Source organism: Bombus vancouverensis, chromosome 6 (assembly GCF_051014615.1).
Source record: "Bombus vancouverensis nearcticus chromosome 6, iyBomVanc1_principal, whole genome shotgun sequence".
Taxonomy (NCBI): Eukaryota; Metazoa; Arthropoda; class Insecta; order Hymenoptera; family Apidae; genus Bombus; species Bombus vancouverensis.
This window is the reverse complement of record NC_134916.1, coordinates 9706363-9732774: the sequence shown is the minus strand read 5'-3', so window position 1 is coordinate 9732774 and position 26412 is coordinate 9706363. Positions and strand designations below refer to the sequence as shown.

Genomic DNA, 26412 nt, shown 5'->3' with positions numbered 1-26412 from the left:
AGTATACAATATTAAATAAGATATAAAATTATTTAAATATAAAATTATTTTTAGACTTGATTTTAACTGAACATTCTATAATTGTATGTTTTTGTTTGTATTCCTTGAGGATAAAAAAAAAGAAACGTACATATTGAATTTATTAATTCTACAAGTTGTTTTTGAACACTTGAAACTTTGAGCGCATGCTCTGACTTGTGTATAACGGTTAAATGTGAATTTGCCTGTTGTTAGTTTAGCCCGTGACGTATATGTGTGCTTTCACGCGTAAAGTCAATGAGTTTCAGTACACATTAAATATTTGTCCAATAGTGCCTAAAAGCGGATAGTACACATATACAATAGCAAAATTTTAGTAAAAAATTAAACTTCGAACGACGTCAAAAAGGAAAAAACGAAGTAACAGAACAGAGTGAAAAAGAAAATTGATGTGTAAGAGGTGTTTTTTTTTTAGAATTTTCGAAGGACCTGTAAAAATACACTTGTTAAATAAAATTGGTGATGTAGCATGAGATATCGTGCAGTGTAAAGTGCACGATTATCGAGACGGATCTCTGTTGTTCTTCATATTGCCATCGTTAAAAAAGTCGTACGCGATCCTCCAGGACGCGTTGTCGATTATTGTTAAAGTGGAAGCTTTAGAAAATGGCCGACAGTTGGACACAGAGCGTTATTTGCCGGTAAGAAATTGTCCCGTAATTACTTCCTAATGAATTTTAATAACAATATAAAAATACTCAAGTATCGAGACCAACCTCTGCACATACTAGAATATAGTGCGCCAACATATTAAGCTGTGAAAATATCAGTATTTTTTAAATTTTTGCGTTTGTTTTCTTTTTTTTTACTAACCAAAAGTAATTGTATTTGGAACTATATCAAAAAATTATTAGTCATAAACAGATTATGTTACAAAATCTTCATTTATGTATTATTTATTTTTATTTCAGTAAAAGTAGATTAAAATTACATAAAAACTAAAACACATGTTACTTATATATTGCACAAGTGAGCATTTACATGTCATCAAATTATATTTTGAAATTTTATTGAAATAATCTGTATGAAATATAAATAATAGACACTTGCGTTATTTGTGAAATTTGTTGATGTCAAAATGATGTTAGAGCTGATGCGATGTTTTGATTTTTTGTTATAGATACTTCAAAAATGGGATGTGCCGTGAAGGAAATAATTGTAGATACCGTCATACTCAAGGAGTTTGGAATGATGGAAATAATGAAACAATAATATCTTCTTCTGCTCCATCTATGAACAATATTTGTCGCTTTTTTAAACACGGTATCTGTAAATTTGGAAATCACTGCTATTTTCGCCATACTACTGAAAGTCTTGATAATAATGTGGTAAATGCAAATTCGGTAGAAAATTCATCAGCTGGACAACACACTTCAAATATTTCAACTTCGACAACAATAAAGATCGCGTATGTTGTTGTCAGATGATCTTATTTCGGCAGGATTTAAGTTGTAATAACATTTGCATTTCACGTAATACATTGTAATATGGTATATAAAAATATGTGATATATAATATATGTATAAATATGTATATATATGCACACACACACATATATATGTATAATATTAGGGTAATAGAAAATATAATGTGCTAAAATGTGTTTACATATTTCCAGTAAAGACAATATTCGTAATGCTGAAGAATGGGTAAAAGCACCAGAATTTGTACCTTCACACGTGGCTGGATCATCTTCTACGAATGAAGCTTCTACAACCTCAGGAACATCTACAAATTCTTCAATGTCAATATCTTATGCTCAAGCTGTAAATTCATCTGATCAAGCATCCAGTCCATCTTCAGAACCTTTATGTCCATATGCAGAAGCAACTGGAATTTGCAAAAAACGTAATTGTACATATCTACATGGAGATATTTGTGAATTGTGTAATCGTGCTGCACTTCATCCGTACAACGAAGAACTTAGAAAGAAACATACAAATGTAATTACATGTAATATTACATTATTTAAATAGTATATTTCAACTATATAAAATTTTCCATTATTAATATTAATATTTTAGGCATGTGTCAAACAACATGAAGTGGACATGGAGCTTTCATTTGCTATTCAACGTAGCAGAGAAAAATCTTGCGGTGTTTGCTTTGAAGTTATAATGGAAAAAGCATCTGGAGAACAGAGATTTGGCATTTTACCAAATTGTAATCACTGTTTTTGTCTAAGTTGTATTAGGAAATGGAGACAAGCTAAACAGTTTGACAATAAAATTATTAGAGCTTGTCCAGAATGTCGTGCCACCTCTGACTTTGTATGCCCAAGTATGTACTGGGTAGATACTAAAGAAGAAAAAGAAAAACTGATAACAGACTACAAATGTGCGTTAAGGTAGGATAAAACATGCACTACTATAATTTTTAATTACATTAAATCGTTCATATATTGTAGCACTAAGGATTGTAAGTACTTCAATAAAGGACAAGGAAAATGTCCATTTGGCAATAAGTGTTTTTACCTACATGCACTACCTGATGGCACTAAAACAGATGTTGGCCCTCCTGTTCGTCAACGACGCAACGCAGATGCAGATGTCGATATTTTGCGTGTAAGTTAAAATTTTTATTTTGTTATAATATTGTTTAGATTTTCAATTATTAACATTATTGTCAGGAATGTACAAAAAACCACAATTTTTTACAGCAAATAATTTTGTGGGACTTTTTTGAAGAGAGGGATAACCGTTGGATATATGATGTAGACCTTGAAGATATTATTTCCCTTTTTTCAGGCTCAGAAGAGTCTGATTGGTCTGAATTTGAATTTCAGCCTGAGTAGTTGTATTAATTCAGTAATCTGCTACTGTTGCTGTTAACTGTACCATCTATCTCATCCACCACTTGTATGTGGTTTCAATGGCTGAATAGACAAGTAGTTTATGAATTGTTTGAATGGTTATGATTTAAAGATATCTCAGCTACGTTAATAAAAAATTTGTGTGCTTTGCTTGATGATATTTACGTGAGAAATATGTAAATAATATCAAGTTAATAATAATAACAAAAATAATAACGAGGAGGTTGCAGTCGCATGTACAATGGCAAGTTTTTAAATGTTACATAGCCACTTTGTAATCGCTTCTGTTTGTGTACCTTGACCAATATTGTTACATTAGTACTCAATCATAAGAAATATGCATCAAGTCTATTACATCAGTGGTCCAAATTAATTCGATTTATATAGAATACACATTAATAGAATAATCGTTTGGTAGTTTGAAAATAACAGGTTTTGTTTTTATTCTTTTTAATTTGTCTTGAATAAAGTCCTTTTTTACGTAAAGAGGTAAATATACATATATGCAAAAATAAGTTTATACATTTAAAAACGTTTTTATTAAGAAATCAATTTTCCTTACTTTTTTAAGCAAAATTGTCCAAGATTTTAAATGAAATTGTTTTCGTAAATATTATTATATTCTCATTATTAACCCTTGGCTCGAAACTTAATGTTTGCTTAAAGACAAGTTCAATAAAATAAAAACATACAAACTTACTTTTTGTATAACATATCTTTAGTAGTTTAGAATTATTTTTAATTTTGGTTGGGTACTTATTCTGCCAAAAAATCTGGACTTGATTACATTTATTTGTCATCCAATTTGAGGAATAAAGAATTTATAGAATATGGAATTTTGGTTTATATAAATGAGATGGTAAACTATATAGATTATAAAGATTAGTATTAGTACTCTCTATTTGATTAATGATTATTCATATTGAACATTCAATTAATAAGTTTCGTCCTACCTCCTATTATGGCTTTGCGAACATTTAACAAATTTCCTTAAATTATCGTGAACTGTATAGCGTTAGTTTCTAATTCATAGTTTTAAGACCGTGATAAATTGCGCAAATCGAGTGTTCCATGTAATAAGTGTATGTCTGGGCGATAGTATGAAAATCTGGTTGAATGTGTGTACTGCTAAATATAATAAAAGGAAACCATTTTTAGCGAGTATGCACGAATTCCAGATTTAAAAAAAATAACAAATAAAAATTATTTTATAAACGACAATTGAATTCAAAGCTGTCTATTTGGAATCTTTATTTTATCTTTGTATTTTAGACACTTTTCAAAAAATTAAATTTTTAAAAATTAATAATTATTTAAAAGGATACATTATTCGTACTAATGAATGAAAGCAATTAGAGCTTTATAAACAGAAATGAAAGCCAAAGAATATGGTATCAATCTTTTTTTTGATAGAACTATTTTATAAAAATGATCTTTTAATCTGTTTAAAGAATTGCTTCTGTATAAGCATTAGGTGATTGAATTGTCTCGAGATATTTTGCGCATATAAATTCCAGCTATTATTACATATAGTTATAGGATGCACTTTTCTTCATCAAAACTATCTGTCCTCAGTGTTGCCTTTAAAGAACAAGATAGCTAATATTATTCGAAGTTTTCTCAGACAATCTTTCCATGATAAAATATGCAAGTTGTTTATATTTTCTATAGAATTTCTACATTGTTAATTTTATAGTGAATTGTTGTAATTAAAAGTTTATTGTTATTGCTAACGCTGCTTATAAAAATAAACGGAACGTTTTGTATATTGTTTTTTATATAGAAACCACTTGCCTTATATTTTTGTCTTATCTTTCATTATTCTCTATCTTTTCTTCATCTTAATTAGTGAATATTCAACAATTGATGTGCATGCGTTAACAATAAGAATAACAATACTACTATTTGTCAACACTGGGTGTAACCGCTTGTAGATTCTAATGTGTTTTTCTTCTCAATAATATATGTCTCTTATAGTGTTGTGTAAAAAAAGGGACATATAGAGTGCCAATGGGTCTAATTGTAAGTTCAATATTTAATTTTTTTTATGAAGTGCAATTGTAAACGGGATAATAATACGTCATTCATGTATATGTATATGTGTATTTGCAATTGCACTACACGAGAGCATGGAAGTAGAATTTTTGTATAGTTTGTGTGATATTATAAGACATAAACTTTTAAGATCAAGTTACTTAATCGGTATTATATTTTAGATGTAATTTACATTTACTTTTATTTCTTACCATATCTACGAATTTACTAGATAAGATTTTAATCACTACATAATTCAAAATTTAATTTTCCTTCCATTGTATAACTATTTTATTCGTTTTAATGTATATGGCTTGCTCTACTAGGTTCTACGAAAAAATATACATCATATAGGGAAATAATATTATATCCTTTTTTTAAGTTATTGAATGTAAACACATTGGAAGATACAATACAAGTTTTCATTGTATCTAATTCATTGATGTATTGCCTTTTATAAATTTTGATCTTTTTCCAAATTAATACAATTTTATGATAAACGAGTTTCTTATTGTAAAACAAGACGTTATTAGTCTCTTGTTCTGAAGATCATCACGTTGTTTAATGTTATTCATATTGCTAAAGTACAACAAAACAGCTCTACAATAATTTTTATTACTTCTTACATAAAAAAATTGAATGTAGTAGTTAAAAAATTAATACGTGCCGCAGTTTCCAAGTTATTAAATATATTAATTATGAATAGGATAATAAATACCTCTAAAGTTCTTGCAATAATTACGTAAAAAAATATTACGCGAGAATGCTTTTTTTATAATATTTAACATCTGATAGTTCATTCAAGCATACAAGTAGCATAAATTGCAGCCTTAGAGATTTATACATAAATTGTAAACTTAATTTGAAATGTTAGTTTTTATGATAAATCTATATACAATAAAAACTAAAATTCTCAAATTTAGGGATATTTTTTATTTACAGATATTTTTCATAGAAAGAATATTACCGTTTTGTAAACAAAATATAATTTTATTATAAAAAAATGTAACATTTGCTTTTTGTAATAGAGGAAACATTAAACAGCATTAAAGATAAAGTTAAGACAATCAATCATTTATTTATTTTTAACAAATATACCTTTATTTTAGACAATATATTTAGTGAGTAGTGGAAACTAAATGAAGTGTGCGAATTATTTATTTCTGTGAGTTTGTAACATTTATATAACTTAAATATTAATTTGAGTACATACTATGCATACACTCCAGTTGTTCAATATGAAACTGAAGATAATATAATTAAGTAGAATGTATACATACTAGAAATATATTATGGAACTAAATATAGTTTCATTACGTTTACATGTTTTGTTTCAATAAATATAAAAGCTTCGAAGTATTTACATCATTTGAATCTTAGTTTTTAACACTTAGCCAACCGCGCGCGTCACAACGTTTCTTACCGCGCATTTTTCCAAGTATCAAGGATTAATATTCACTACTTAAAAAATAAAGAAATCTAAAAATTATTTAAGTGGTCAATTATATTTTGCGCTATATTTTAACGATTTCATATATTGTATATGCAAAACATCAAATTAAACGTATATATTAAAAGCATAAAAAATATAAGTAAAATTAAAAATATTAAAGATGATTAAAGATAAATAACATAACTTGAACGTGAAATTAAAAATTCATAATGCATTTTAATATTTTTTTACAGTGTGGTATCGTTCAATTATAACTTTATTTAGTCATAACTGACAGTGTAACTTTTTTATTAATTTTAACACCACTAAATTGGTATATTTTATTATATACTGTACTTTATAAAAGCAGAAAAAGTGGCGCAATTAATTGGGAACAATTACAGGTAAACAATAACTGATAATAACAAAAAGAAAGAAAACGAGAAAGAAAACAAAAGTCAAAAAGGGAGATCCCGTTCGGTCACGCAGCGATGTACTTTACAGAGGGATGAGATCTCCCTATTCGCTTGGCTAAGTGTTAAAATTGAATAAGCTCAAAGTAATGAAATCTAACATTTTCTATGTTTTCCTATTGTTGTACAAATACTTATTAAAAGAAATATTCTTATGTATATATGTTATAATGAAATAAATGAAAATCATTCCTTATTAATATTACTTAGTTTATATGCTTTAATCTCCAATGTATCATTGTGATAGTCTTATACTTTTTTATTCTGTCTTAAAAGTATTTTTAGCTTTTTACATTACATCAAATGTAACTTTTGCTATTATATACTATATATTATATAGTAAATATTTAAAAAAATTAATTATGAAAAAAATTTATTTATATCTTACAATAGAAATCTAAGCAGTCGGTTCAACAAAATATGATCACTTTTGGCATGTTCTGCCATTTTCTTAAATGAAAAATATCGGTTACTTTTAAACGCGATGGTTATCAATTGTACTTAGATATATATATATGATGTTCAAAAATCTCAGAAGATCTTATGTATGTTAATATTACAAATAATGTAATCGTAAAATTTCGTACAATTTCAACAATTTTTTGTTAAAATAAGGCACTTTCCAGGTCTCCATATTAATTTTAATGCAGTCAGTCGATTGGCAGCATTGTAGTGCAGAAGGTTATAAGATTTATCAAATTGTAATGCGATATTAAGGCAAAAATTACTGCAATCAGTATGCCATTCCTAAATCTATTACAAATTGAAAATGAGTTTTGAATATTTGTTTAGACAGGTCCAGCCTATCTTGTCTTTTCCACATCATTCTGTTAGATTATTCCTACTTTATCTATAGTCAAAAGTTATCTTAATGATGTGAGATAAGGTTGACACGTCATTCTTTGAACAGGCTGATAAATTCTTTTTTGAACTGAACCAGCAATTGATCCATTGTGAATCGTATTCGAAGATTCAGATTCTCCAAGATCGGTTGTTCCGACATAGTGCGATCCTCGAGAATCATTTTGTATTTCACTTGAAATATTCTGTCCATTTATTTCGTTCCTTTTACGAAACTTGGTGGAATATTTGTAAAAATCAGACATTTCAAAAGGTTTTGTAACTTCTCTGTATGGTTGATATTTTCCAGCTTGTACAATTGTACAATTCTGAGAAGATCCTAACATAATTGTTTCTTCATTTGTTTCTTGAGGTGATTTCGATTCGGCTGGAATTTCAAGTATCTTTTTTCGTATCGGCTCGTAACGAGATGATAATGGTTGTAAATGTTGATCAGTTTCAATCGTTAGTATATCACTTTTACGATGATTTACAGAAGGAATGTAATTACTTTTCCCATCTTCGCCATTACTATTAGTGGATGATTTAGAGCACACAGGAAGAGTAGACTGATAGTGGATATTTTTATGGGAAGATATTAAATTAACATCTGGTCCTGGACTTGTACCTGAATCCAAAGAGGTTTCATACCATTCTTTTTCTCTTCCTTTTCTACTAATATTATCCGTTGTATCCTTACCATCGTGCAGTTCATGTAAATGATTCGAATGCCATTTTTCGACGCTTCCTAAAGATTGCGTACGTAGTAACATTTTATTGTTAGTTGACGGTTGTTCAGATAATGGAAGTAAATGAACAGAAGTATTTTGATGAGACGCAACGTAAGAAGGACTCTTATTGCAACCTACGGATACTGTGCGATATCGTGGTTGTATGTCGGTTCCAATACTACTCGTATGTTGGACGGCATTGCGTTTCCTTCGATCTAAACTACCAAATCTATCCGAAGCAAGTTGATCATCTGTGCACCAAACAATTTCGTCTTCATATCGCATCCAATAGCCTGATGGTAATTGTGACTCGCTTGGTGAATCTGTATATCGCAAATTTTTATTTGTACTGCTGTCGCGGTCTCGTCTTAGTACGGGTTGTGGTTGTGAATTTTTATGATATATTGGAAACTCGGGTATATGGGTATAATGTAATGTACGAAAGTCTCTTTCGTAATATTCCTGTCCAGATCTTCTCTGGGCGTCATTATCTAAATGCTTATAGTCAGAATATTGTTGATGATTATGCATTTGTTCTGGTTGAAATTGGCGGTATCTTATTTGTCGTTCGTCTTCGGCATATGCATTTGGCAGTGGTCGGTACATTCGTTCACTATCTTGATAGTGATTTTGATTACGCGAACTACCACTACCGTGAGAATACGTTCGCGTGCGACATTGATCGGATAATATATAAACATTTTGATTATCGTTATGATCATGTTCTATTATTTTAATACCTTGTCGCTGATCAGAAATTGTAGGGCAATAAGTACCAATGTGATTGTGATTACAAGTGCTAGGAATTGACTGATCATCATATCCATGATTAGGATAAGTGCTACACTTCTCTTCTGATCCTAACGGACTTAAGCTTATACCACCTTCTTGAAGCAATCCTCTTGTAGTTTTCGAATTTACATCATTTACTATGAAAAAGTATATTTAAAACTAAGTTAAGTAAGTTTAATCGTTTTCATATCAGAATAAAAAGTTACTGTACCTGTGCCATCTAATGGTGGTCGAGGTTTTTTTGTTCTATGCTTTACGTTTGCATGTAAATGTGGCTGGGCATTACAAATACTAGGATGTTGGAATTGTGTTGGAGTTGAATGATGAGTTTTATTACGACTTTGTCTTAGGAAATTTAAACGTGCCTCTAATTCTTGTAGCCTGCGTTGGCTTTGTTGGTAAACAAGTCTATGTTTACGGCGTACTGCTTTGCTTTCTGTAGGATCATTTACAATTCCTAAAGCAGCTTCTACTATACCAATTTGAACTTGTCGTTCTAATTCTAAAGCAGATTCCTCCTGCAAAGAAAACACAATAAATCACTTGAGTTCTACTTTGAAATCTTGAACTTAGTGAACTAATCTCTTAAAATTTCTTAAAAACATACAACTTCATTTGTTTTCAATTTATTAATTAAATTTTGTGGATATGTAAATGCTGTTCCAACTCTTTTACGGAATGCTGGTGGACTCTCTCCTGGTTCTAATGGAATTTCTGGTGGCAAAACACCAGTTAATTCTGCTTCCTCTACACATAGATTTTTAAGTTCATTATTTTTTTGAGCTAACTTCTCTTGCAATGCTTCCCTACGTTGACGAAGCCATTGTAATCTTGTGGATAATGAATCTTCTGCCAAAGATCCAGGTGTGCTTTCGTTCCCTGCCATCACTTTGAATAAAGATTCAGTTATAATTTGCGAACATAATTCACCCTCTTATTAAATAATGCAACAAAGTCATTTATAATAATTCTATTTCATATTGCTTACCCATATTATTAGCAAAATATATTGATATTCTCTACTACAGGTATTTTATTTGGAATGTTTATATAATTGAGTTGCATGAGATGCGACAGAAAATATCAATGTTGACACATTTAATGAGTCATGTATGTTGTAACATCTGACCTTTCCTTTGTTTGCATTACTTGGAAAATTTTTCTTTGAGAACCTAATTTTCATCATCTCTAAACTGCCTTACGTTATAAGTTCTATAAAACACAATAATAATAACTAGTAACAGTAGGTTAGCTATTAATCAAGATTACATATTTGTACTATTACGTCATAATAACTAATCCTGAAACTTGTTTTATTGATATTTATAGAACATCCTATAATAAATAAAAATATTTCCACTAATTGAACACAAAAGCATATATCTTTTACTATGGGAACGAAAAATATGATCGAAGAAATCGACGCTTATTGCCTCTATATAGTTGCCATCTTTTATACTCTATATCGTTTACAATCTACATAGTGATCTGGTGTAGTTGAATTTTATTTTCAGTTATACAAATTTTCGTAAATATTTATTATAATTCATATGAACTTGTTTTTTGACTGCATTGTTTTTGTCACTTTAAAATAATAGTTCCAATTATATCTAGCGGCGTTATTGGAATTGCACTAATTAAACCAAATTAAACACATTTGTTTGATTGGAATTCATTTTCACTCATTAATAATATTTGACGTTTACTAGTTTTCAGAATTTACATTAAATTTGTACAAAACTGAGTTACAGAATAACTCGATAAATTCTAAAGTTAAGTAAGTAGCAAGTACAATGCGTTCATTAAAAAGTTTAAATTAAAAACTTTCGGTTGATTTGTCAGTAAAAGCTCTTGATCAATTAGGTGTAGGCTCAACATGGTCAACAGTTTAAAACCTGAATGCTCATTTACATCATGGCACCCTCTATTTTCTAAAGATTCTTTGAGAGCTACAATTATTCATATTCCTGATGAAGTACTTAAGTACTTGGAACACGATGCATTTGTTTTACCCGTTGAGGCAACAGATTCCACATTGCAGAATACAGAGTGGATGGATGGATCTCCAGTAGTAAACGATGAGGTAGGTTTAAAATGTGTACATAAAAAAAGGCAATTAGAAATTATTTTGTTTCAGCATTCACTCGAGGCTCAACCAACATTTCCACAATTCAGTCAACAAATTCAAGATGTCATAGACGAATATGGTGCAGTTTTCATAAAAAGTAATTGGAGTTCACCTCTGGTATGTAAAAATTTTGGCTTCTACTGGAAAATATTTAATTTAACTGGAAAATATTTTCAGGATGCGACCTGGGTTGCACCAACTAAAACTCTGAAATGCAAGACATTGGAAGAAGTATACTTATTACTAAAAAGTTCAGATAGAATTGCCAAAGATTTGAATAATACAAAAAATTATATAAATCATGAAACTCCTATAAAATCTTCTCTTATCTTAAAGCAATGGAAGGATATTAATCCTTGTACAGAATTTCGGTGCTTTGTAATACAAAATGAACTTATAGGTAACAAATTTAAATTTAGCATATTTATGTTTTATGTTACATAATTATATATTTATCAAAGATTATTGCTTTAATTTCTCTCAGCAATTAGTCAACGGGATATATCACAATATCATAGTTACAATGAATCGGAAAAATATAATATTCAGACAGATATAAAAAGCTTATTTATGGAACGTATTAAAAACAGGTTTCCACTGAATAATTGTGAGTATTTGTGGAATATTTTTGCTAAATTAAAGTCTACTTCTTAATCCTAATATCTATAGTCTATATCTTTTAATATGTAATATACTGTAATATAGATTCATTTGATGTTATACGGCATAAAAAAGAGAAAGTAAAAATAGTTGACTTTGGCCCTTTGGATGAATCTGTTACCAAAGGAACTCTTTTTACATATGAAGAATTACAGAATCTAGAAGAAAGCATTCCAGAATTTAGGTTTATCGGTGAGGAAATTGGTATTCAACCGAAAGCTCCAAATCATTTTTGTATTCCACAGGAAATAAATGAATTTTTTCAATCTAACGAAAGTTCTACGTTGCTAGATATTATTCGGCGAGTAAGTATATGATTTCTCAAATTAGTAGTAACATATATACGAAGCAGTTATATTTAAAAAGATATATATATATATTAACTCAATATCTTTTACTTAAGGAGGTGGAAAGTCAAAGGAAAGAATACGAAAGCGCAAATTCCAATAGTTTAGAGCATGATTGATGTGTTTGAAAAAAGGAAAACGAAAAAGCTAATAACAAATGAATAATTGTACACTTAAAAACATTTTTAAATACAGAACTTTCACTTTTATTCTGCCAGACCCTCTTCTATCATTACATTACATAAAACGATTAAAGGCTATCCTACCGCTTAAAAGAATTATCGTAATATTGCAATATTTTTCGAGCCATCGGCCTTACCGAGCGACGTCCTTTATATAGAAAATATGTCTTGTTTATGTACAATATGCAATCCTTAATACTTCGATTTGAAAAAGGATTCTCGATATATGTACCTCCGGACAAGTTAATACGCTGTACAGTCATATCCACGGAGTATTTTTCGTTCTTTTCTCATTATTACCTGACAAAAGTCAACAAGTTCGAGCAATTATATTGATTGATCCTTACTCATTTTTTTCTGATTTTACATTTCTTGATACATTTGAACATGAAAAATATTTGATGGTAACTTTTAGCAACTGTAAATGTAATTAACTCCTTTTTTTGTTCTTTATTTTTAATGTTTCATCTATGTGCGATGTTCTTCAGGATTGTTATCATTTAGATATTCAGATATTTAATTGTTGGTAATTCGATATAATTTTTGTTTACTTTACATTTATTATTTTGCAACTATTAAAAGGAAGAAAAGAAAAAAATAAATTTGAAGAGAAATTTGATTGCCAATATTAACAGTTTAGTTAAATAAATCTAAAATATATCAAAAATAGAATTCTAATAGATGTATATAATATATACGTAGAATCAATTCAAATTTTAATTTGTAAGGGTTCGTATTCATTAATATAGTCATAATTTGGTTGTCCGTTCAGACGTATATGACGACTATTCAAGTGTTTCGATATTTATCATCATCCAATATTTATAAATTTAATAATTTACTCTTTCACCTCTTTACGACCAGACTCTCGATCATACGTAATTCAATCACCTTTAAAAACAAGAAACATTGCTATGACCAATCTCGTCCATAAAACATTAATGACTTAGTAGTATCAGTGTCGCAAAGAGATGTGCCAGTAATATGAAAATAAATTTTCTGTTTTAACAAATTAAGCGAACAGCAAAATCAGAAGTACCTACAAAATACTGCATGAGATCACGTAATTTTCTATAAAGACCTTTCAGTTTCAGTTTCAATTGTTAGCGTTGTAGTGCACCGCTGCTTTTTTGTACGCGTTTATTACAGTAGAACGATCTTAAAAATATAAATTCAATATTTTCAGTCCGAAACATGCGTTTGTCAAAATGTGTGAAAATAACGAGGCCTTTAGCATTTATCGAAGTCACAAAGGAATAATATGTATCGCATGGAAAGAACTACGAAGATTGCAAGTTTATGCATGATTTTGTTCACTTAACGCTAGTCAAATATTTACATATAAATGCTGGTGCAAGTGTATTCACATGTAAATATCGATTCTACGTTAAATATAATGATGCGTTAGATCGAACCGTAGCCTTCACCGAACAAACTTTTTCCGACTGGTCGTGTATCTCGAAAATATGTATTATTAATGTTTTATATAATTACAGTACATATGTATAATGGTAATGTCTAGAAAAGAAATGTTCCCTTCATTCGTGCTTTTCCTTTACTGCATTCTTTTAAACGTATATACAGAGAAGCCGATCTTACGCGTTTCTCTTTCTTTTGTTCTCCTTCTTTTTTCTTTTTTTTTTTTTTACTTTATATTTCGGACATGACTGTACTGGTGTCTATTACTTTTCTTTTTTCGTTTTTTTTCTGATTTTTCTCTTTTTTTTTTTAACAACTTCGTCCTCGGTTTATCTGGCTTCCCGTCCCTCATCGGTTTCGTTCGTCGTTTTCTAATTACTTAATCTCTTGATTTTCAACTGATTTGTGCTAAACGACAATACGTATTTTAATCAATGTACGTTTTGCAGTGCACGGCCGTTTCGTTTATACGTATTCTCTCTGCCTCTCTCCCTTTTTCGCTCTTCCGCTCGCTTCTCCACTTTCACTCTCTAGAATTATCTGTTACTTATTTATTTTTTCCTTATTTTTTTTTTTTATGATGCTTCTTCTCTTTTCCCTACATTATTTTCTCACGTTGCTGTTTACAGATATCAAAGTGACGCGGCAAACATCGTCCTTTCGAATACTGGTAGTAAGGGGTGGTTCGAGTGAGAAAAAACAGTAGTCTTAATAAACGTACGATACAAAAACTCTTAAGTTAATCACTTAACGGCCAGTGTAAAGCGGTTTTGTTTCTTTCTACATTTAGTTTCTTCTCTTCTGTCTTTTTACTATATCTCTCCGTTCTTCCTTCTTGTTCGTTTGCTTTTTTGTCCTTCTTTCTTCTTTTCTTCTTTTTTTTTTTTTAAGTACCTGAAAAGCTCTCGGCTCTGGAAAACTTTGCTTATCCTTAAGTGTTTCTTCTAGTTTTTCGTTTTTTTTTTTTCTTTATTTAAGTCCATTCATGAGTTCTTTTTACGAAGACTACAGTTACCCCTCTATTATAAATGCGATTGGTACGACTAAAGGTGGCGAAAAAGGCCAGGCTATCACTGACAATCGTATTTTCTTCCTCGTTTTTTCTCTTCCATTCATTCACTCATACGTACATGCACATTCATTCTGTCTGTTTCTCGCTTGTTTTGCTTTAACGTATAAGCTACATGTAATGTGTTCTTCTTCCATCCCATCAAAAAATACGTATTATTTTGGTGTGACGTTTTTCCAAAATTTACACTTACTCACAAAGATGCATCTTTTCAACGTCTCCATCCGTTCGTGTCTATTTGTTGCCCGTACGTCCGATTCTTTCCGTAATTTCATTTCCATCCCTTTCCTTCGTGTCTTTCCTTTTCTTACATCGCTTTAGCTTTACAGGAAGATAAGAGCTTACGTTTAGACGATAACATTAACTTGACATTTTTTTTCCTTGGCTCGCCCCGCTGAAAACTCGTCGGATCACGCTGAAATTTGCTGTGGGATTATTCGTTGAACGATTGAAAAGGGATTCGGAAAGTATGAAATGTACATTATTTACAAGAAGGTGTTGGGCGATTAAAATGGAATAAGATAGACAACTAAACTCAGAGAAGCGGTTGAATTCATAGGGCGTCTAGTGAAACATATCGTTAATGGCTAAGACACCGGGTTTTAGACCTGGATTTTGTACGCGTTCTGTTATTGCTAATGATACGACATTGTTTAAACATAAATTATTTTCCGATAAAAATTTAAATGTTCGCAGCAGCAATTACAGATTGTCTATATTACCCCCACCTCCACCTCCACCCACTTATTCATGCGATTCAAAGTGAAAGATATTATTTAAAATCGTTCAAGTTACAGCGGGCGAAGTGTATAGAAATTGCTTAAAAACATGATGAGAATTATGAAAAATGATCGACGCGTGCACGAGGTAGAGTTTTACTAATCGTTGACAGAATGGAAAAACGAAGAAGATACTTTATCTTACGATCGAAGCAACTAATGTAACAATTTACATGAGATTATAAGAAAGATAATAAATTTAATACGCTTATATCTCGTACTTCATTTCTCTCTCATTTTATCTTTTTCTTTCTCCTTTAAGGTTATTTCTGTTTATCGTTTATTTTCTTCCATCTTTTGCTTCTAAACGGAATCACTTTGGTTCGTATCACGAAAGGAGACTATTCACAGGAACATTACTTTTCAACATCCTTAACTCTTAGTTTTTTGCGCCAGAGATAATACATTAAACGCCTCGATTAACGAGTTTTATTAGCCTTTAACGCGGACAAACCTCCAATCACACTATGAGGAAGGCGCGAAAGAAACGTACGGAAATTAATCAGTGTTTCGTAGCTTAATTACACAACCTTTACAAGTGTTATCTTTGTTTATAGTTTTATAATATGTTGCAGGCATTCACGCGTCACGACAGCACACCGAAAGATGATATAAACTTGTCATTCTGAAACAAGGTGAAGCGATTTTGTACTAAAGTGCAGCGATATAATACTATACTTTTAATGAATTATCTACGTAATGTACAGTGTTTTGGGTACTTTTTACATGCACCGTGACAAGGTATGGTCGGCCTGTACGACACACATGGTTACTCTCCTTAGTTATATATATTTTCTCGTCTCTTTTCTCTATCATCTCTCCTTCTCGATATCTTTTCTTTTAAATACGTTCACCTTTATTTGGTTTTCTTTTTTTACTATTATTCATCCATTTAACCATTTCGCTACTATTCCCTTGCATGAAGGTATGACACTACAATTTACAAGAATCATCTCGATTATAAAGTGAAGGTTCTAAGTTATCGAGAAGCATTACGCGGAAAGGCAAAAAGTTCAAAATGCATGTTTTACTACATTAATTTACCGAGATCTATAGAATAATTCGTCTATTCAGTCTGACCACACCATGTAGAAGAACGTGGAATAGTATCGTCATGATAGATACAGTAGACAGAGTTATAAAGTCAGGCTTTTAATTATAAATTCTTTAGTCTGCGAGGGATCTATCGACAGTCGGATACGCTTATTTCTCTCTCTCTCTCTCTCTCTCTCTCTCACTCTCTCTCTTCTTACTCGTGTTTTCCTGCGCTATTTTTTCATTTATGCTTTTCTTTCTCGCGCTCACACTATTTCGCTCATTCTCACTTTCTCGAGCACGCCTACTTCCCGCCACAAATTTCTTTATCTTTTGACTAGATTGCGTCTCTAATATCCTTAACGATTTACTTTAAGTCTGCCATTCATTATAATTTGCATCTTACATCTAGTTATCATAATAACATCTAGTGGTAAGAGGATGCCCTATACCTCAAGAATCGCTAATAAACTGTTCGCTTGTTATCTCTCTCTCTCCCTCTTTCGCTCTTTCTATTTATTATCTCCTTCCTTTGCTCTCTCATAGATGGAACGGGATTAGTGTTTACGCTGTATCGAGAACTGACGCACTCCGAATTATCGGTGTGTGATAAAAGTTCGTCTCTAACAACTCCCGTATTCGCTAATATATTATGTACAAGTTTGTAGTTTGTGTATCTCATCATCCAATCCGAGCGAATTACATACGCGACTTGGTTTCCCTTCGATGCGCTTTCCGGCTGTCAGTTATAGGTTTTGTGTCGTTCTCATAACGAGAAGTACGAGTACGACGCCCGTACATTTGGAAGCTCCTTTGTCACTGGACACGTGTTGCCAGGCATGAGCATACACCATTAGGTTTGAACACGCGATGCTCCGTCGAGCGTTCGAACGCTAGGACTACCTTTTCTTTCCAGCCTGTTTCGAGGGCAGTCGCTTTTTTAATTTCGAATGTTCGGGCTTGACCGATTTCTTTTTGGGTCTTTCCGGCGATCCGTTGCAACAGGCACATCCCTTTTTAACGTGTCCACGTAAACTCGATCGTCTAGCTCGACAGTCCGGCTCGACCAAAGCGATATTGCTCGCTTCGTCGTCCGAGGGCTCAGAGGTCTTATCACTGGAAACCGTGACCGAATCTTGAATCGACTCGTTCACCTTGGTACGCTTCGACAGACTACTTTTATGATCCGCTCGATTCAATACTACTCTTGAATTCACCTGTAACTTTTCCTTTTTTTTTAGATAATTGCAGCGTCGCTCGTTCGACAGAGATTTCAGACTTTGTACACTATCCTCGAGTCCGTTGCTCAGAGCGTTGTCTTCTGGTTGGCTGCTGATCGATTCGCTTATACTAGAATCCTCTTCGTCGCTGCTCGATCTCATTCTCTCGGACATTGGACTCTCCCAAGAAAGGTAATCCATTCTCGTCACCTTCGACGGAATTCGCTTCTTATTGGTATAGGTATACTTGTGCGTCGACAGCATGGGACCAGCGATCGGCGAGAGTGGTGAAGGTATCGTGACATCGGCGGTGTTACCGCTCAGCAAGGTTAAACTTTCGTCCCCCGAGCTTGCTGCCGAGGTATTATTTACATTGATGCTTGGGGGTAGCGATTCCGAATCCAAGTCGATATCCAATTTCATGTTTGATGGAATGCTCGATACGCTACTAGGCGAACCTTCCTTCGAACCATTTCTAGACATCATTTTTGTCCGGCCCGTATCCTTCAACGAATCGTTCTCCAACGACCCCAGATTCGTCGGTGATAATCTCGAAATATCAGAATTACTATTCGATGCTTCGTCCTGACTTAAATTATCCAAGGCTAGCCGCAAGTGCTTCGACGGATTTTCTAAATGTAGATCGTCTATCTTGTCTCTTTTCAGTTTCTTCAAAGAATCTTTCGCGGATCTGGTTCGCTGGCTGCTACTTTTTCTACGTTCGTTCAGCTTAAAATCGGCAACGGGACTGGCGTCTCTGCTACCGCTTGACGAATCTAACGAACGAAAGTAGGAACCACCGTAAGATTTCATACCCAGCGGCTGACTGCAGGATGCGTCCTGAGAAGAATGATCGAAAGATGGCGAATGATTCGTATCGAACAACAAATCTGCCTCTGGGAACAAGTCACTGGTGCTTGGTTCATCCACGCCCAAGTCTTCGCACTCCTCCGATAAACTTTTCTGTAGCTTCATCTCGCGTTCTATTGCGGCTGCTTTCCTCTCCATCTTCTGTTGTAACAATTCTCGATCTAATCGAGGATTTAACGGCGTTTTCATCATGTTGCTCTTATTCGAGTATTGCTGGAATGGTTCTAACGTATGATTCATAAAGTACTTTTTCGTGTTCGTTTGATAGATCTGTCCACTCGCCATCTCGATACCTTGACCCTTATTGATAATCTGCAGAACGCTTTGAACGTTCTCTGAATTATCTGAGTATCTTGAATTCAAAGGTTCGATATTTAAAGAATTCGCAGACGTAGGAACGTATCGCCAAGGTGTATCGGGCGACACTTTACCCTCTGGTTCCCAAGCTTCTTGCAATCGCGCATTTCCATATAGTAAGCCGTTTCCAATCTTGCACGATACCTCGATACCATCGGCAGACTGCTGAACAGCAGATTCTTGACTATCCGAACTACTTGGTCCACCAGTTACCAGGAACTGCGTCGCGTGGTCGATTCCACCAGACTGTTTACTCGCAACCGTTATCGTGGACATAGAGTCTGCGAACAGATACGTAGGCACGTTATTTAAGCTCTTCTTACTTACCACTACACTGTATAAATCCTGTATGCCTCTTCTTACATCGTTACCTCATTACACTTTTACAGGGAATCAGTTTCAGTCGACCAATCTCATGCTATCAAAATCTCTTTTTAAACGCGTATTTTTCTACTCTCTTTGTAACGTTTAGACGCAGTAAAAATGCAACAACGTATTCTATTTTTAACGATAAATTGATACATTTATGCAAAAGAGGCATAACGCAACATCACATACAGTGGCTACAAACCATATTTATACGTATCATTATTTTCCAATGAAGCGCTTCTTTATTAGATTCTATGTTTCATTTTTATGATGTCAAATTTTTGTAATCACACGCAAGTACTGAGTGTTAAGTCTGTTAAGTAATCTGATCGGTTAATGTACGAATGTAACTATAAATGTAGTGGTATACAAATAGTTTTCGTAGCCACTATGAATGAACGTTGTAAATGGATATAGAGATACACTGGCCTGTTGAATTTACGTAGCAATCTAATACTTAAGAAGATTACCAAAGAAATCGACGAATCTTTTCACGATACTGTAATACCATTGGAATTCTTACATCAAACATGTATATGATGTCTGGCGGAAGCGTTTTAAATATCACTTGAGCGGTAAAGTTTGTAAAGATTAGAAAATTTGTCCAATTATCGTACCAATTTTGGAAAAAGACACTAACCAATCTTTTCGTTACTCTGTAATGGCGTGGCATTGCTCGAACAAACGACAGAGTTGGAAGTGATCAAGGTTTTCGGAACGTTCTCCGACATACCCATTGCGTCGTCGATTTTTCTCTTGACCGTCTTCGGGGAGATGATCTTGGCACCAGGGATTATTTCCGCCGATATTTCCTTCATATCCTTTTGTTGTTGTTGCTGCTGCTGATGTTGTTGAGCGTCGTTCAACAAGGAAACATCGGATTGAGTGGCAAAAGCGAGAGCAATCGTTGCACTTGTTTGAATGGAGACAGGTTTGTCGTTATGCATTTGACTTTCTTGCGGTGACTTCTTTTCTGGGCTATGGGCGATCGTAGCTGTTGGTGTTATACACACCACATTGTCAGATTTAAGCCCCGGCGTCGTCAGTTTGTGTATAGAAGAGTTGAACAGTCTGGCGCCTTGAAGAGTTAAATTAGGATTGCTGGTGATCACGCCGCATATCGGTTGATTTTCTGACGGCTCGTTCAAGTTACGCTGTATCAGACCGATCGTAGAATTGCTCTTGTTCACGACGATCGTGTTCGTCGCGGATTCAACGGTAACTCCTCCAGCCACCGTGTCGGATTTTGTCATAGTCAAGTCACCGATGATGTTACTCTTCTCTGTACTTACGTCACTCGTAAATTGAGCATGATTTCCACTATGAGGAATGACCACCGACGCACCCTGAACGTTTTGCGTCGTGGTCAGAGTCTGATTGCCTGACAGAGTCTGCAGCGTTGGTATTTTAACTTGCTTGACTTGCCCCGGTTGCGAAATTATTTTTCCTGCTTGATTCAGAAAGGATTGAAGCACGAGAGTATTCGATACACCGGTGTTTCCAGTAGCTCGTACGGTTGCGGGCACCGTTGCAAGAAGCTTCGATCCGCTGGATACTATCGTGAATTGTTGACCTTTCACTAGGTTCATCGGTAATATGTAATTAGGTCCAGGGACCAAGACAGCTGTGCTTCCCATTTTTCCCGTTACCGAAGCTAGAGCTTCGCTGACGCTCACGGAACCAGTCTGCACAGCTTCCTGAACGATCACCGCCCTCGACTGCCCGGAACCAGGTTCCGCGAAAATCAGATTTCGTCTTTTAACGTTTAATTCCACACTGTCGTTCGAATCGTTCGTCAGGTTCCTAATTTCGGCAGTTGCGTCCGTCGCGCTTCCAACGTTACTGGACGGTTCCTCCGGAGCGGAGAAACCAGCAGGACTGTCTTGCACGTGAACAACGCCGCTTGAAGAATCCTCGCTGCCCATTGTTCTTCCGAGATCGTCTGTACTCGGGCTGAGTTCCGAACTCTGTTGACCACCAGGTTTCGTTTTGCTCGCATTCGACTTTTTCCTCTTCGAAGATTGACTTGGATTCGTTGGTGGATTTGATCTTCTCCTCGGGGCGGGTTTATTGTTCAGATCAGGAGAATTTCGTAATTGCTCCGCATACTCGTCTAATATAGCGTAGATTCTTTGAGCGGTCTGTTCGTCTTCCTGTGGCTTTTGTTGCGGCTTCGGTATTGGTGAAGCCTTCGACGTGTTCGTCGCGCTGGTTTTCACCGTCTTGGGCGCCGTTTTTTTCACTGTTTTCGACGAAGGTGGAGTTGGAGGCGTTTTTCCAGCGGATGGTGCAGGCGTCGGAGCCGGAGTGACGCACGGGCTGGAAGAACTTTGCGAAGTGACACTGAGAGCGGGCGAAGCGGCCGGTTGACAGTAGCTGGTCACAACAACGACCGGAGTCGAATTTGGGGTTTTCGTGGCAACGGAACCTGCGCTTTGATTTACGTAAGTTAGAGAAACTTTCTGAGAGAAAACGTCCTGTTGAAAATTTACTGTGTTGCCGTTGCTCGCAAAATCGTTGTTGGTGGTTTGCTGCGTCGGCATCAAAAGCTGTTGAGTGAGAGCGCTCACAGAAACTTGCTGTGGTTTGGTAGCTTGCGTTTGTTGCGTAGTGGTTTGCGTTTGTACGGTGGTAGTGGCCGCGGTGGATATCGTTTGATGAGACTGTGGTTGAATCGTACTCCTCTCTTTCACTTGCTCCAGGACGCTTTCGAATTCTCTCAATTGTTCCAAAGTGGTTGAGCTGACTTGATTCGGTACCTCTATAGGAGAACCAAGCAAACTGTCTGTCCTAACTGTTGGTTGTTGCTGCTGTGGTGGTGGTTGTTGTTGTTGTTGTTGCTGCTGCTGCTGTTGTTGTTGTTGTTGCTGCTGCTGTTGTAATCTTGGCGTGGTCAAAACTGCTTGAATAGCTCCGGTAATGTTTGGTTGCCTCAAAGGAGCACGAATGATGTTCAACTTGACCACCGGTGTTCTTCCAGGTGGTATCGAATTTGAATGCGATATAGTCGGTATAATGTTCAGTTGACTCGGATTTGTGGTGGATATAGTAACAGGAATTTTGTGCGTGTATATCACACCCGGCGAAGCATTCTGAACGCTTTGTACTAGCTGCGTCAACGTTTGATTCGTATTCGGACTAGACGCTACGTTCGCGTTATTTCCAGAGCTTTGGACGATATTCAAGATTTGCCTGCTAGTGGATAATTGTAACGTGTTTGGAATGTTTGTAATGGACTGTACGTTTATACCTGTAGACGCGTTCGTTTGTTGTGCATTAGGTACGGATGTTTGTACTGCTTTCGATAGGTTTGCCGTTTTCTGCGGGGACGCCGTCTGTACGTGCGTTTCCGATGAGGCGCCGGTTACGCCGCTCGTCGACGTGTCCGTGGAAAGCGTATATATAGTTTTGCCGAAAGCTTGCTGAAATTTGGGCAAACCGGTGTTTTGTCCAGACTGCGCCGTCACTTTCGCAGACGTTAATCTCTCGTACGTACTCCTGTTCGCGTTTGCGTTTTCGGCTCTTTGGTTTTGCCGCGAAAAATTACCAACGTTTCCATCGTCGATGTTCTGCAGATTGAGGACATTCCTCTGATTAGACACTACGTTCGGATTTACAGAGGCCAACTGGTATGTACCGTCTGGTTTACAAACGATTTGTAGCTGCTCCGATGCGATGGTCGTCGAGGCGACTACCGTGCTCGTCGTCGTGGTAGTTGTGACCGTGGAACAAGGAGATGGAGATTTCTTGGGCGATTGACTCTGTTGATTTCGCCGAATTGGCACTGTTCTAGGACTCGAGTCAGGCTCGAGTTGACCGGAAACGTTCGTGGTCGTAGAAGAGGTTGGTGAACTATCGGGTAGTTGATTCGTTTCTTCACCGACATCGGGGAGAATCGACGATCTCGGAGGAGGGGTTTGACCAGCCGGACTCATGCCAACGCCACTATCGTGCCCCCCGGAAGAGGGTGTACCGGGTAATTGAATATTTCCAGCCACGCTCGGAGTTCTATTTGGCCGCGGGGGAGTATTTCCGCTGTTGATAGAGCCCGAATTCGGACTCTGTGGAATGTTTCTTGAAAGTTGTACGACGTTTACGGTGGGTCGCATTCTTGGCGGTACCATCATATCCAATGAATTTAGACCCGGTACATTTTTTGCCAAGATATCCGAATCCCTGACAACCTTCGCAAGAATATCAAACTTTCTTTTGCCCAAATTCGATTTAGAATTTAAGTCCCGTCCACCGGCAGAGCATAAGTCCGTTTTACCAGTGATGGCTGCTCCATTTCCTTTTTGTTTCTGATACGGGGATAATACGTTTTTGTTCGGAGAGAACGGCATATTCTTCTGAATGTTCATCAGTTCGCTCGTAATATCGCCGCTACTCAATCGTTGCTGCTTTTTCGATCGTATCAATCTGTTGTCGATCTCGTCCGCTCTGGTTAATACAATCTTCGGGTTCAGGTTGAGCGTGCTGAGCATCGGAGCAAATTTCGTTATACTGTTTGTATTATTCTCTAAGTTATTATTGTCTTTACTCTTATTTAGAAGATTCTTGTGCAGTATCTGAGAAATCCTTGCAGATTTCTTCGAATTTTGCGGCCTGAACATCCTCAAAGATTTAAGTACCGCTGGGTCGCTCCTTCTCTCTGTAAGTATTAATGGCGCGGTTGCTGTGTATGTCGAACCTTTTATTGTTTCACGTTTGCTTTCATCCATATCGGCAGAAAATAAAGTTATAATATCGTTGCCACTTACGTCGGAACCGCTCGCGTCTTCGTTCGTGTTTGTATGTCGAACGTTTTCATTAACAAGCATATGAAAATGCGAGACGGAATCAACAGTTAATTTTGAAGCTTTTGAACGTTTCTTATTCGACTCCTTATTGGACGATTTATTCGACTTTTTCTTTACCTCCAATCGGCATCCATCGCTGCCAAAGCTGTCTGTTTGGCTGTCTTGCGTATTACTATCGGTATCAGAGATCGAACTGATCCTATTCCTAAAATGTTTCGGTTTACGTTCCGTGCTGTCATAGTCGCTTTCGGAAGATTCTAATCTATGCATTTTTCTCTGTCTCCCTGTTCTCCTCACTTGTAATACACTTCCGCTATCCGAATCGGTAGTGGTAGCGTCATCGAGGCTTCTTCTCGTCGACGACCTCTTGAAGTTACCAGCAGGCTGGAAGCTACCAAACTGTTCCGAGCCATCCGAAGGTAAATCCACCCATTGTTCGTATCCCTTTTCAATTCCAAAAAAGATATCCTTGGTATCATCTTCCGAGGGCCAATCTTTAAACTGCGAATAATCGATATTGAGGTATTTCAACTCCTTGTTGGTATTTCTCATTTCCTCGGCATTCTCCAAGTATCTCTCGCATAGACTTTTCAGCTCCTTCCAATCCAAAACCCAGCTAAGCATGTGGTAACGAGGACTGCTCAAAACCACGGCCAAGTCGTCGCAAAGCTGTGGCGACAGACCGAGTTTTTCCGCGTCTAGCACTTGATTTGGCACGGATTTTTCGTCGTAATTCGCAGAACCCGTGACAGCGTCGCCTTTGATCAGAATTAAAGCATCGAGCGTTCTTTCCACGTTTCTAGAGTTCGTATTGTTCGATTCTGGAGTCTTGCTTCTCGAGATATCGTTCCCGATAAACTCTCCGCAATTGAAGCAAAGCTCTCCGAGTGGACCATTGGATAACGAATCCCTCTTTGGATGCAAAGGACACCTGTCGCTTGCCGAGTTCGTCGTATCTCCCTTTTTCAGAGTTAAAAGGCTCTTTAATAGTTGATCCGTTCGCTCAAAGTTCTTGGTTACTTGTCCATTTTGGAAGTCGATATTCTTTTTCGTTGGTGTTGTTATACCCGCGATCGAACTGGACAACGACGGCGACACGGGAAATAACGAAGAGTTGCATAAAGACGAGGACGAATCCGTATTCGCCACTTTTGTTCCGTTCTTTTCTCCGGTATTGCTATCGATCTTTTTTAATCCTATGTTAGAATGATTATTCTCAAGGATGTGGTTTAGTTTCTCGCTACTGGCGACGTTATCACCGGAGGTTCCATCCTCTTTCGTTTTTCCGCACGCAACAGCGATTTCCTTGATCCTATCGTAACAAGCCCTGGTAGGATGCAGAGAAAACGCTGTCAACACGCACTCTCGGGCAATACCGATATTGCTACCAACGACATCGGCTAACTTGAGGAATTGCGTGCTCAAACGCTTCGCAGTCTCGCGAACCTTCTCCGTATCGGATTTTGCTTTTTGACTCTCCAATTCGTTCATATCCGTGGTCAACGCCCTGATATACAATTCGATTACCACGGGCTTTATGCTATCGCCGAACTGTAATTAAAAGAAAAACAAACGAAAAGGGTTTTCAATTGTTTCTCGAGCATTGTCGGAATTAAATAATTTGGAGAATGAAATCGCAACGATAACAAGAACCTAGATATACTCACATGCTTAACAAGTACCGCGCAAAAGATATAAATGTGCTGAGCACTCTCAGCGGGTTCGATTAATTTCCTTATCATCCCCGGCAACGTAGGTACTACGTCTTTTAATTTCGAATGCAACAATGCCCAGGAGTTTAGAATTTGTTCCAAAATGTTTGCACCCGTTTCCGGCACAGGGCGTACCATACCAGCTGTAACGAGATATTGTGCAACCAATTCGGCAGCTTTTATCGAATTTCTCCAAACGCGTGCAGTTCCATACTTCGTCGGTCTTTCACCACTGAGACGTTGGACCAATTCCAATCCGTCGCTGAGGTCCATTAATTTTAGCTGAAAAGAAAGCCTTTCCTTACCACCCCAT

General features: G+C 35.7%; 4 protein-coding genes across 14 annotated transcripts in view; 2 read left to right on the top strand and 2 right to left on the bottom strand.

The window, feature by feature from the left end:
- Positions 1–224: 224 nt before the first annotated feature.
- LOC117158000 (putative E3 ubiquitin-protein ligase makorin-1) lies at positions 225–5045 on the top strand. 2 transcript variants are annotated; one of them, XM_076619399.1, is made up of 7 exons: positions 225–680; positions 1160–1302; positions 1387–1447; positions 1658–1982; positions 2064–2386; positions 2447–2603; positions 2699–5045. In XM_076619399.1, the coding sequence occupies exons 1-7, from the start codon at positions 646–648 to the stop codon at positions 2831–2833; spliced, it is 1179 nt and encodes a 392-aa protein (XP_076475514.1). In that variant the 5' UTR covers positions 225–645; the 3' UTR covers positions 2834–5045. The 2 variants fall into 2 exon arrangements, with proteins under 2 accessions (XP_076475514.1, XP_033192308.1); XM_033336417.2 differs by having other exon boundaries at positions 1160–1447.
- Positions 5046–5938: 893 nt separating this feature from the next.
- sstn (stepping stone) lies at positions 5939–10282 on the bottom strand. Its single transcript, XM_033336414.2, has 4 exons — positions 10142–10282; positions 9761–10041; positions 9365–9671; positions 5939–9290 (listed from the first exon to the last, which is right to left on the bottom strand). The coding sequence occupies exons 1-4, from the start codon at positions 10143–10145 to the stop codon at positions 7654–7656; spliced, it is 2229 nt and encodes a 742-aa protein (XP_033192305.1). The 5' UTR covers positions 10146–10282; the 3' UTR covers positions 5939–7653.
- A 283-nt stretch (positions 10283–10565) lies between these two features.
- LOC117158001 (translation initiation factor eIF2 assembly protein) lies at positions 10566–12497 on the top strand. 5 transcript variants are annotated; one of them, XM_076619404.1, is made up of 7 exons: positions 10566–10681; positions 11017–11236; positions 11291–11398; positions 11459–11681; positions 11766–11888; positions 11987–12246; positions 12345–12497. In XM_076619404.1, exons 2-7 carry the CDS (start codon positions 11030–11032, stop codon positions 12405–12407), a joined length of 984 nt encoding a protein of 327 aa, XP_076475519.1. In that variant the 5' UTR covers positions 10566–10681; positions 11017–11029; the 3' UTR covers positions 12408–12497. The 5 variants fall into 5 exon arrangements, with proteins under 5 accessions (XP_076475519.1, XP_076475515.1, XP_076475518.1 ...); XM_033336418.2 differs by lacking the exon at positions 10566–10681 and adding an exon at positions 10869–10930; XM_076619400.1 differs by having other exon boundaries at positions 11017–11398.
- The window catches only part of LOC117157996 (uncharacterized), a 57800-nt gene continuing 43858 nt past the window's right edge, over positions 12471–26412 (bottom strand). For 4 of the 6 annotated variants that reach the window (XM_033336405.2, XM_033336406.2, XM_033336409.2 and 1 more), the window contains 3 exons: positions 26055–26381; positions 20229–25938; positions 12471–19500 (listed from right to left, as the gene is read on the bottom strand). In XM_033336405.2, coding sequence (XP_033192296.2) covers positions 17672–19500; positions 20229–25938; positions 26055–26381 — 7866 coding nt within the window. In that variant the 3' untranslated portion in view covers positions 12471–17671. The remainder of the gene's footprint in view (positions 19501–20228; positions 25939–26054; positions 26382–26412) is intronic. The other 2 variants (XM_033336410.2, XM_033336412.2) reach the window with 1 other exon arrangement.

Excerpts from the sequence above, each read along its gene's own strand:
- sstn (XM_033336414.2), bottom strand. Across the intron at positions 9,672-9,760 it reads AATTGAAAACAAATGAAGTT|GAGGAATCTGCTTTAGAATT; the intron begins GTATGTTTTTAA and ends TTTTCTTTGCAG. Across the intron at positions 9,291-9,364 it reads ACCACCATTAGATGGCACAG|TAAATGATGTAAATTCGAAA; the intron begins GTACAGTAACTT and ends ACTTTTTCATAG.
- LOC117158001 (XM_076619400.1), top strand. The coding sequence starts at position 11,030 with ATGGTCAACAGTTTAAAACCTGAATGCTCATTTACATCATGGCACCCT. Across the intron at positions 11,399-11,458 it reads GTAATTGGAGTTCACCTCTG|GATGCGACCTGGGTTGCACC; the intron begins GTATGTAAAAAT and ends AAATATTTTCAG. Across the intron at positions 11,682-11,765 it reads AATACAAAATGAACTTATAG|CAATTAGTCAACGGGATATA; the intron begins GTAACAAATTTA and ends AATTTCTCTCAG.
- LOC117158000 (XM_033336417.2), top strand. The coding sequence starts at position 646 with ATGGCCGACAGTTGGACACAGAGCGTTATTTGCCG. Across the intron at positions 1,448-1,657 it reads TCGACAACAATAAAGATCGC|TAAAGACAATATTCGTAATG; the intron begins GTATGTTGTTGT and ends ACATATTTCCAG. Across the intron at positions 2,604-2,698 it reads CAGATGTCGATATTTTGCGT|CAAATAATTTTGTGGGACTT; the intron begins GTAAGTTAAAAT and ends AATTTTTTACAG.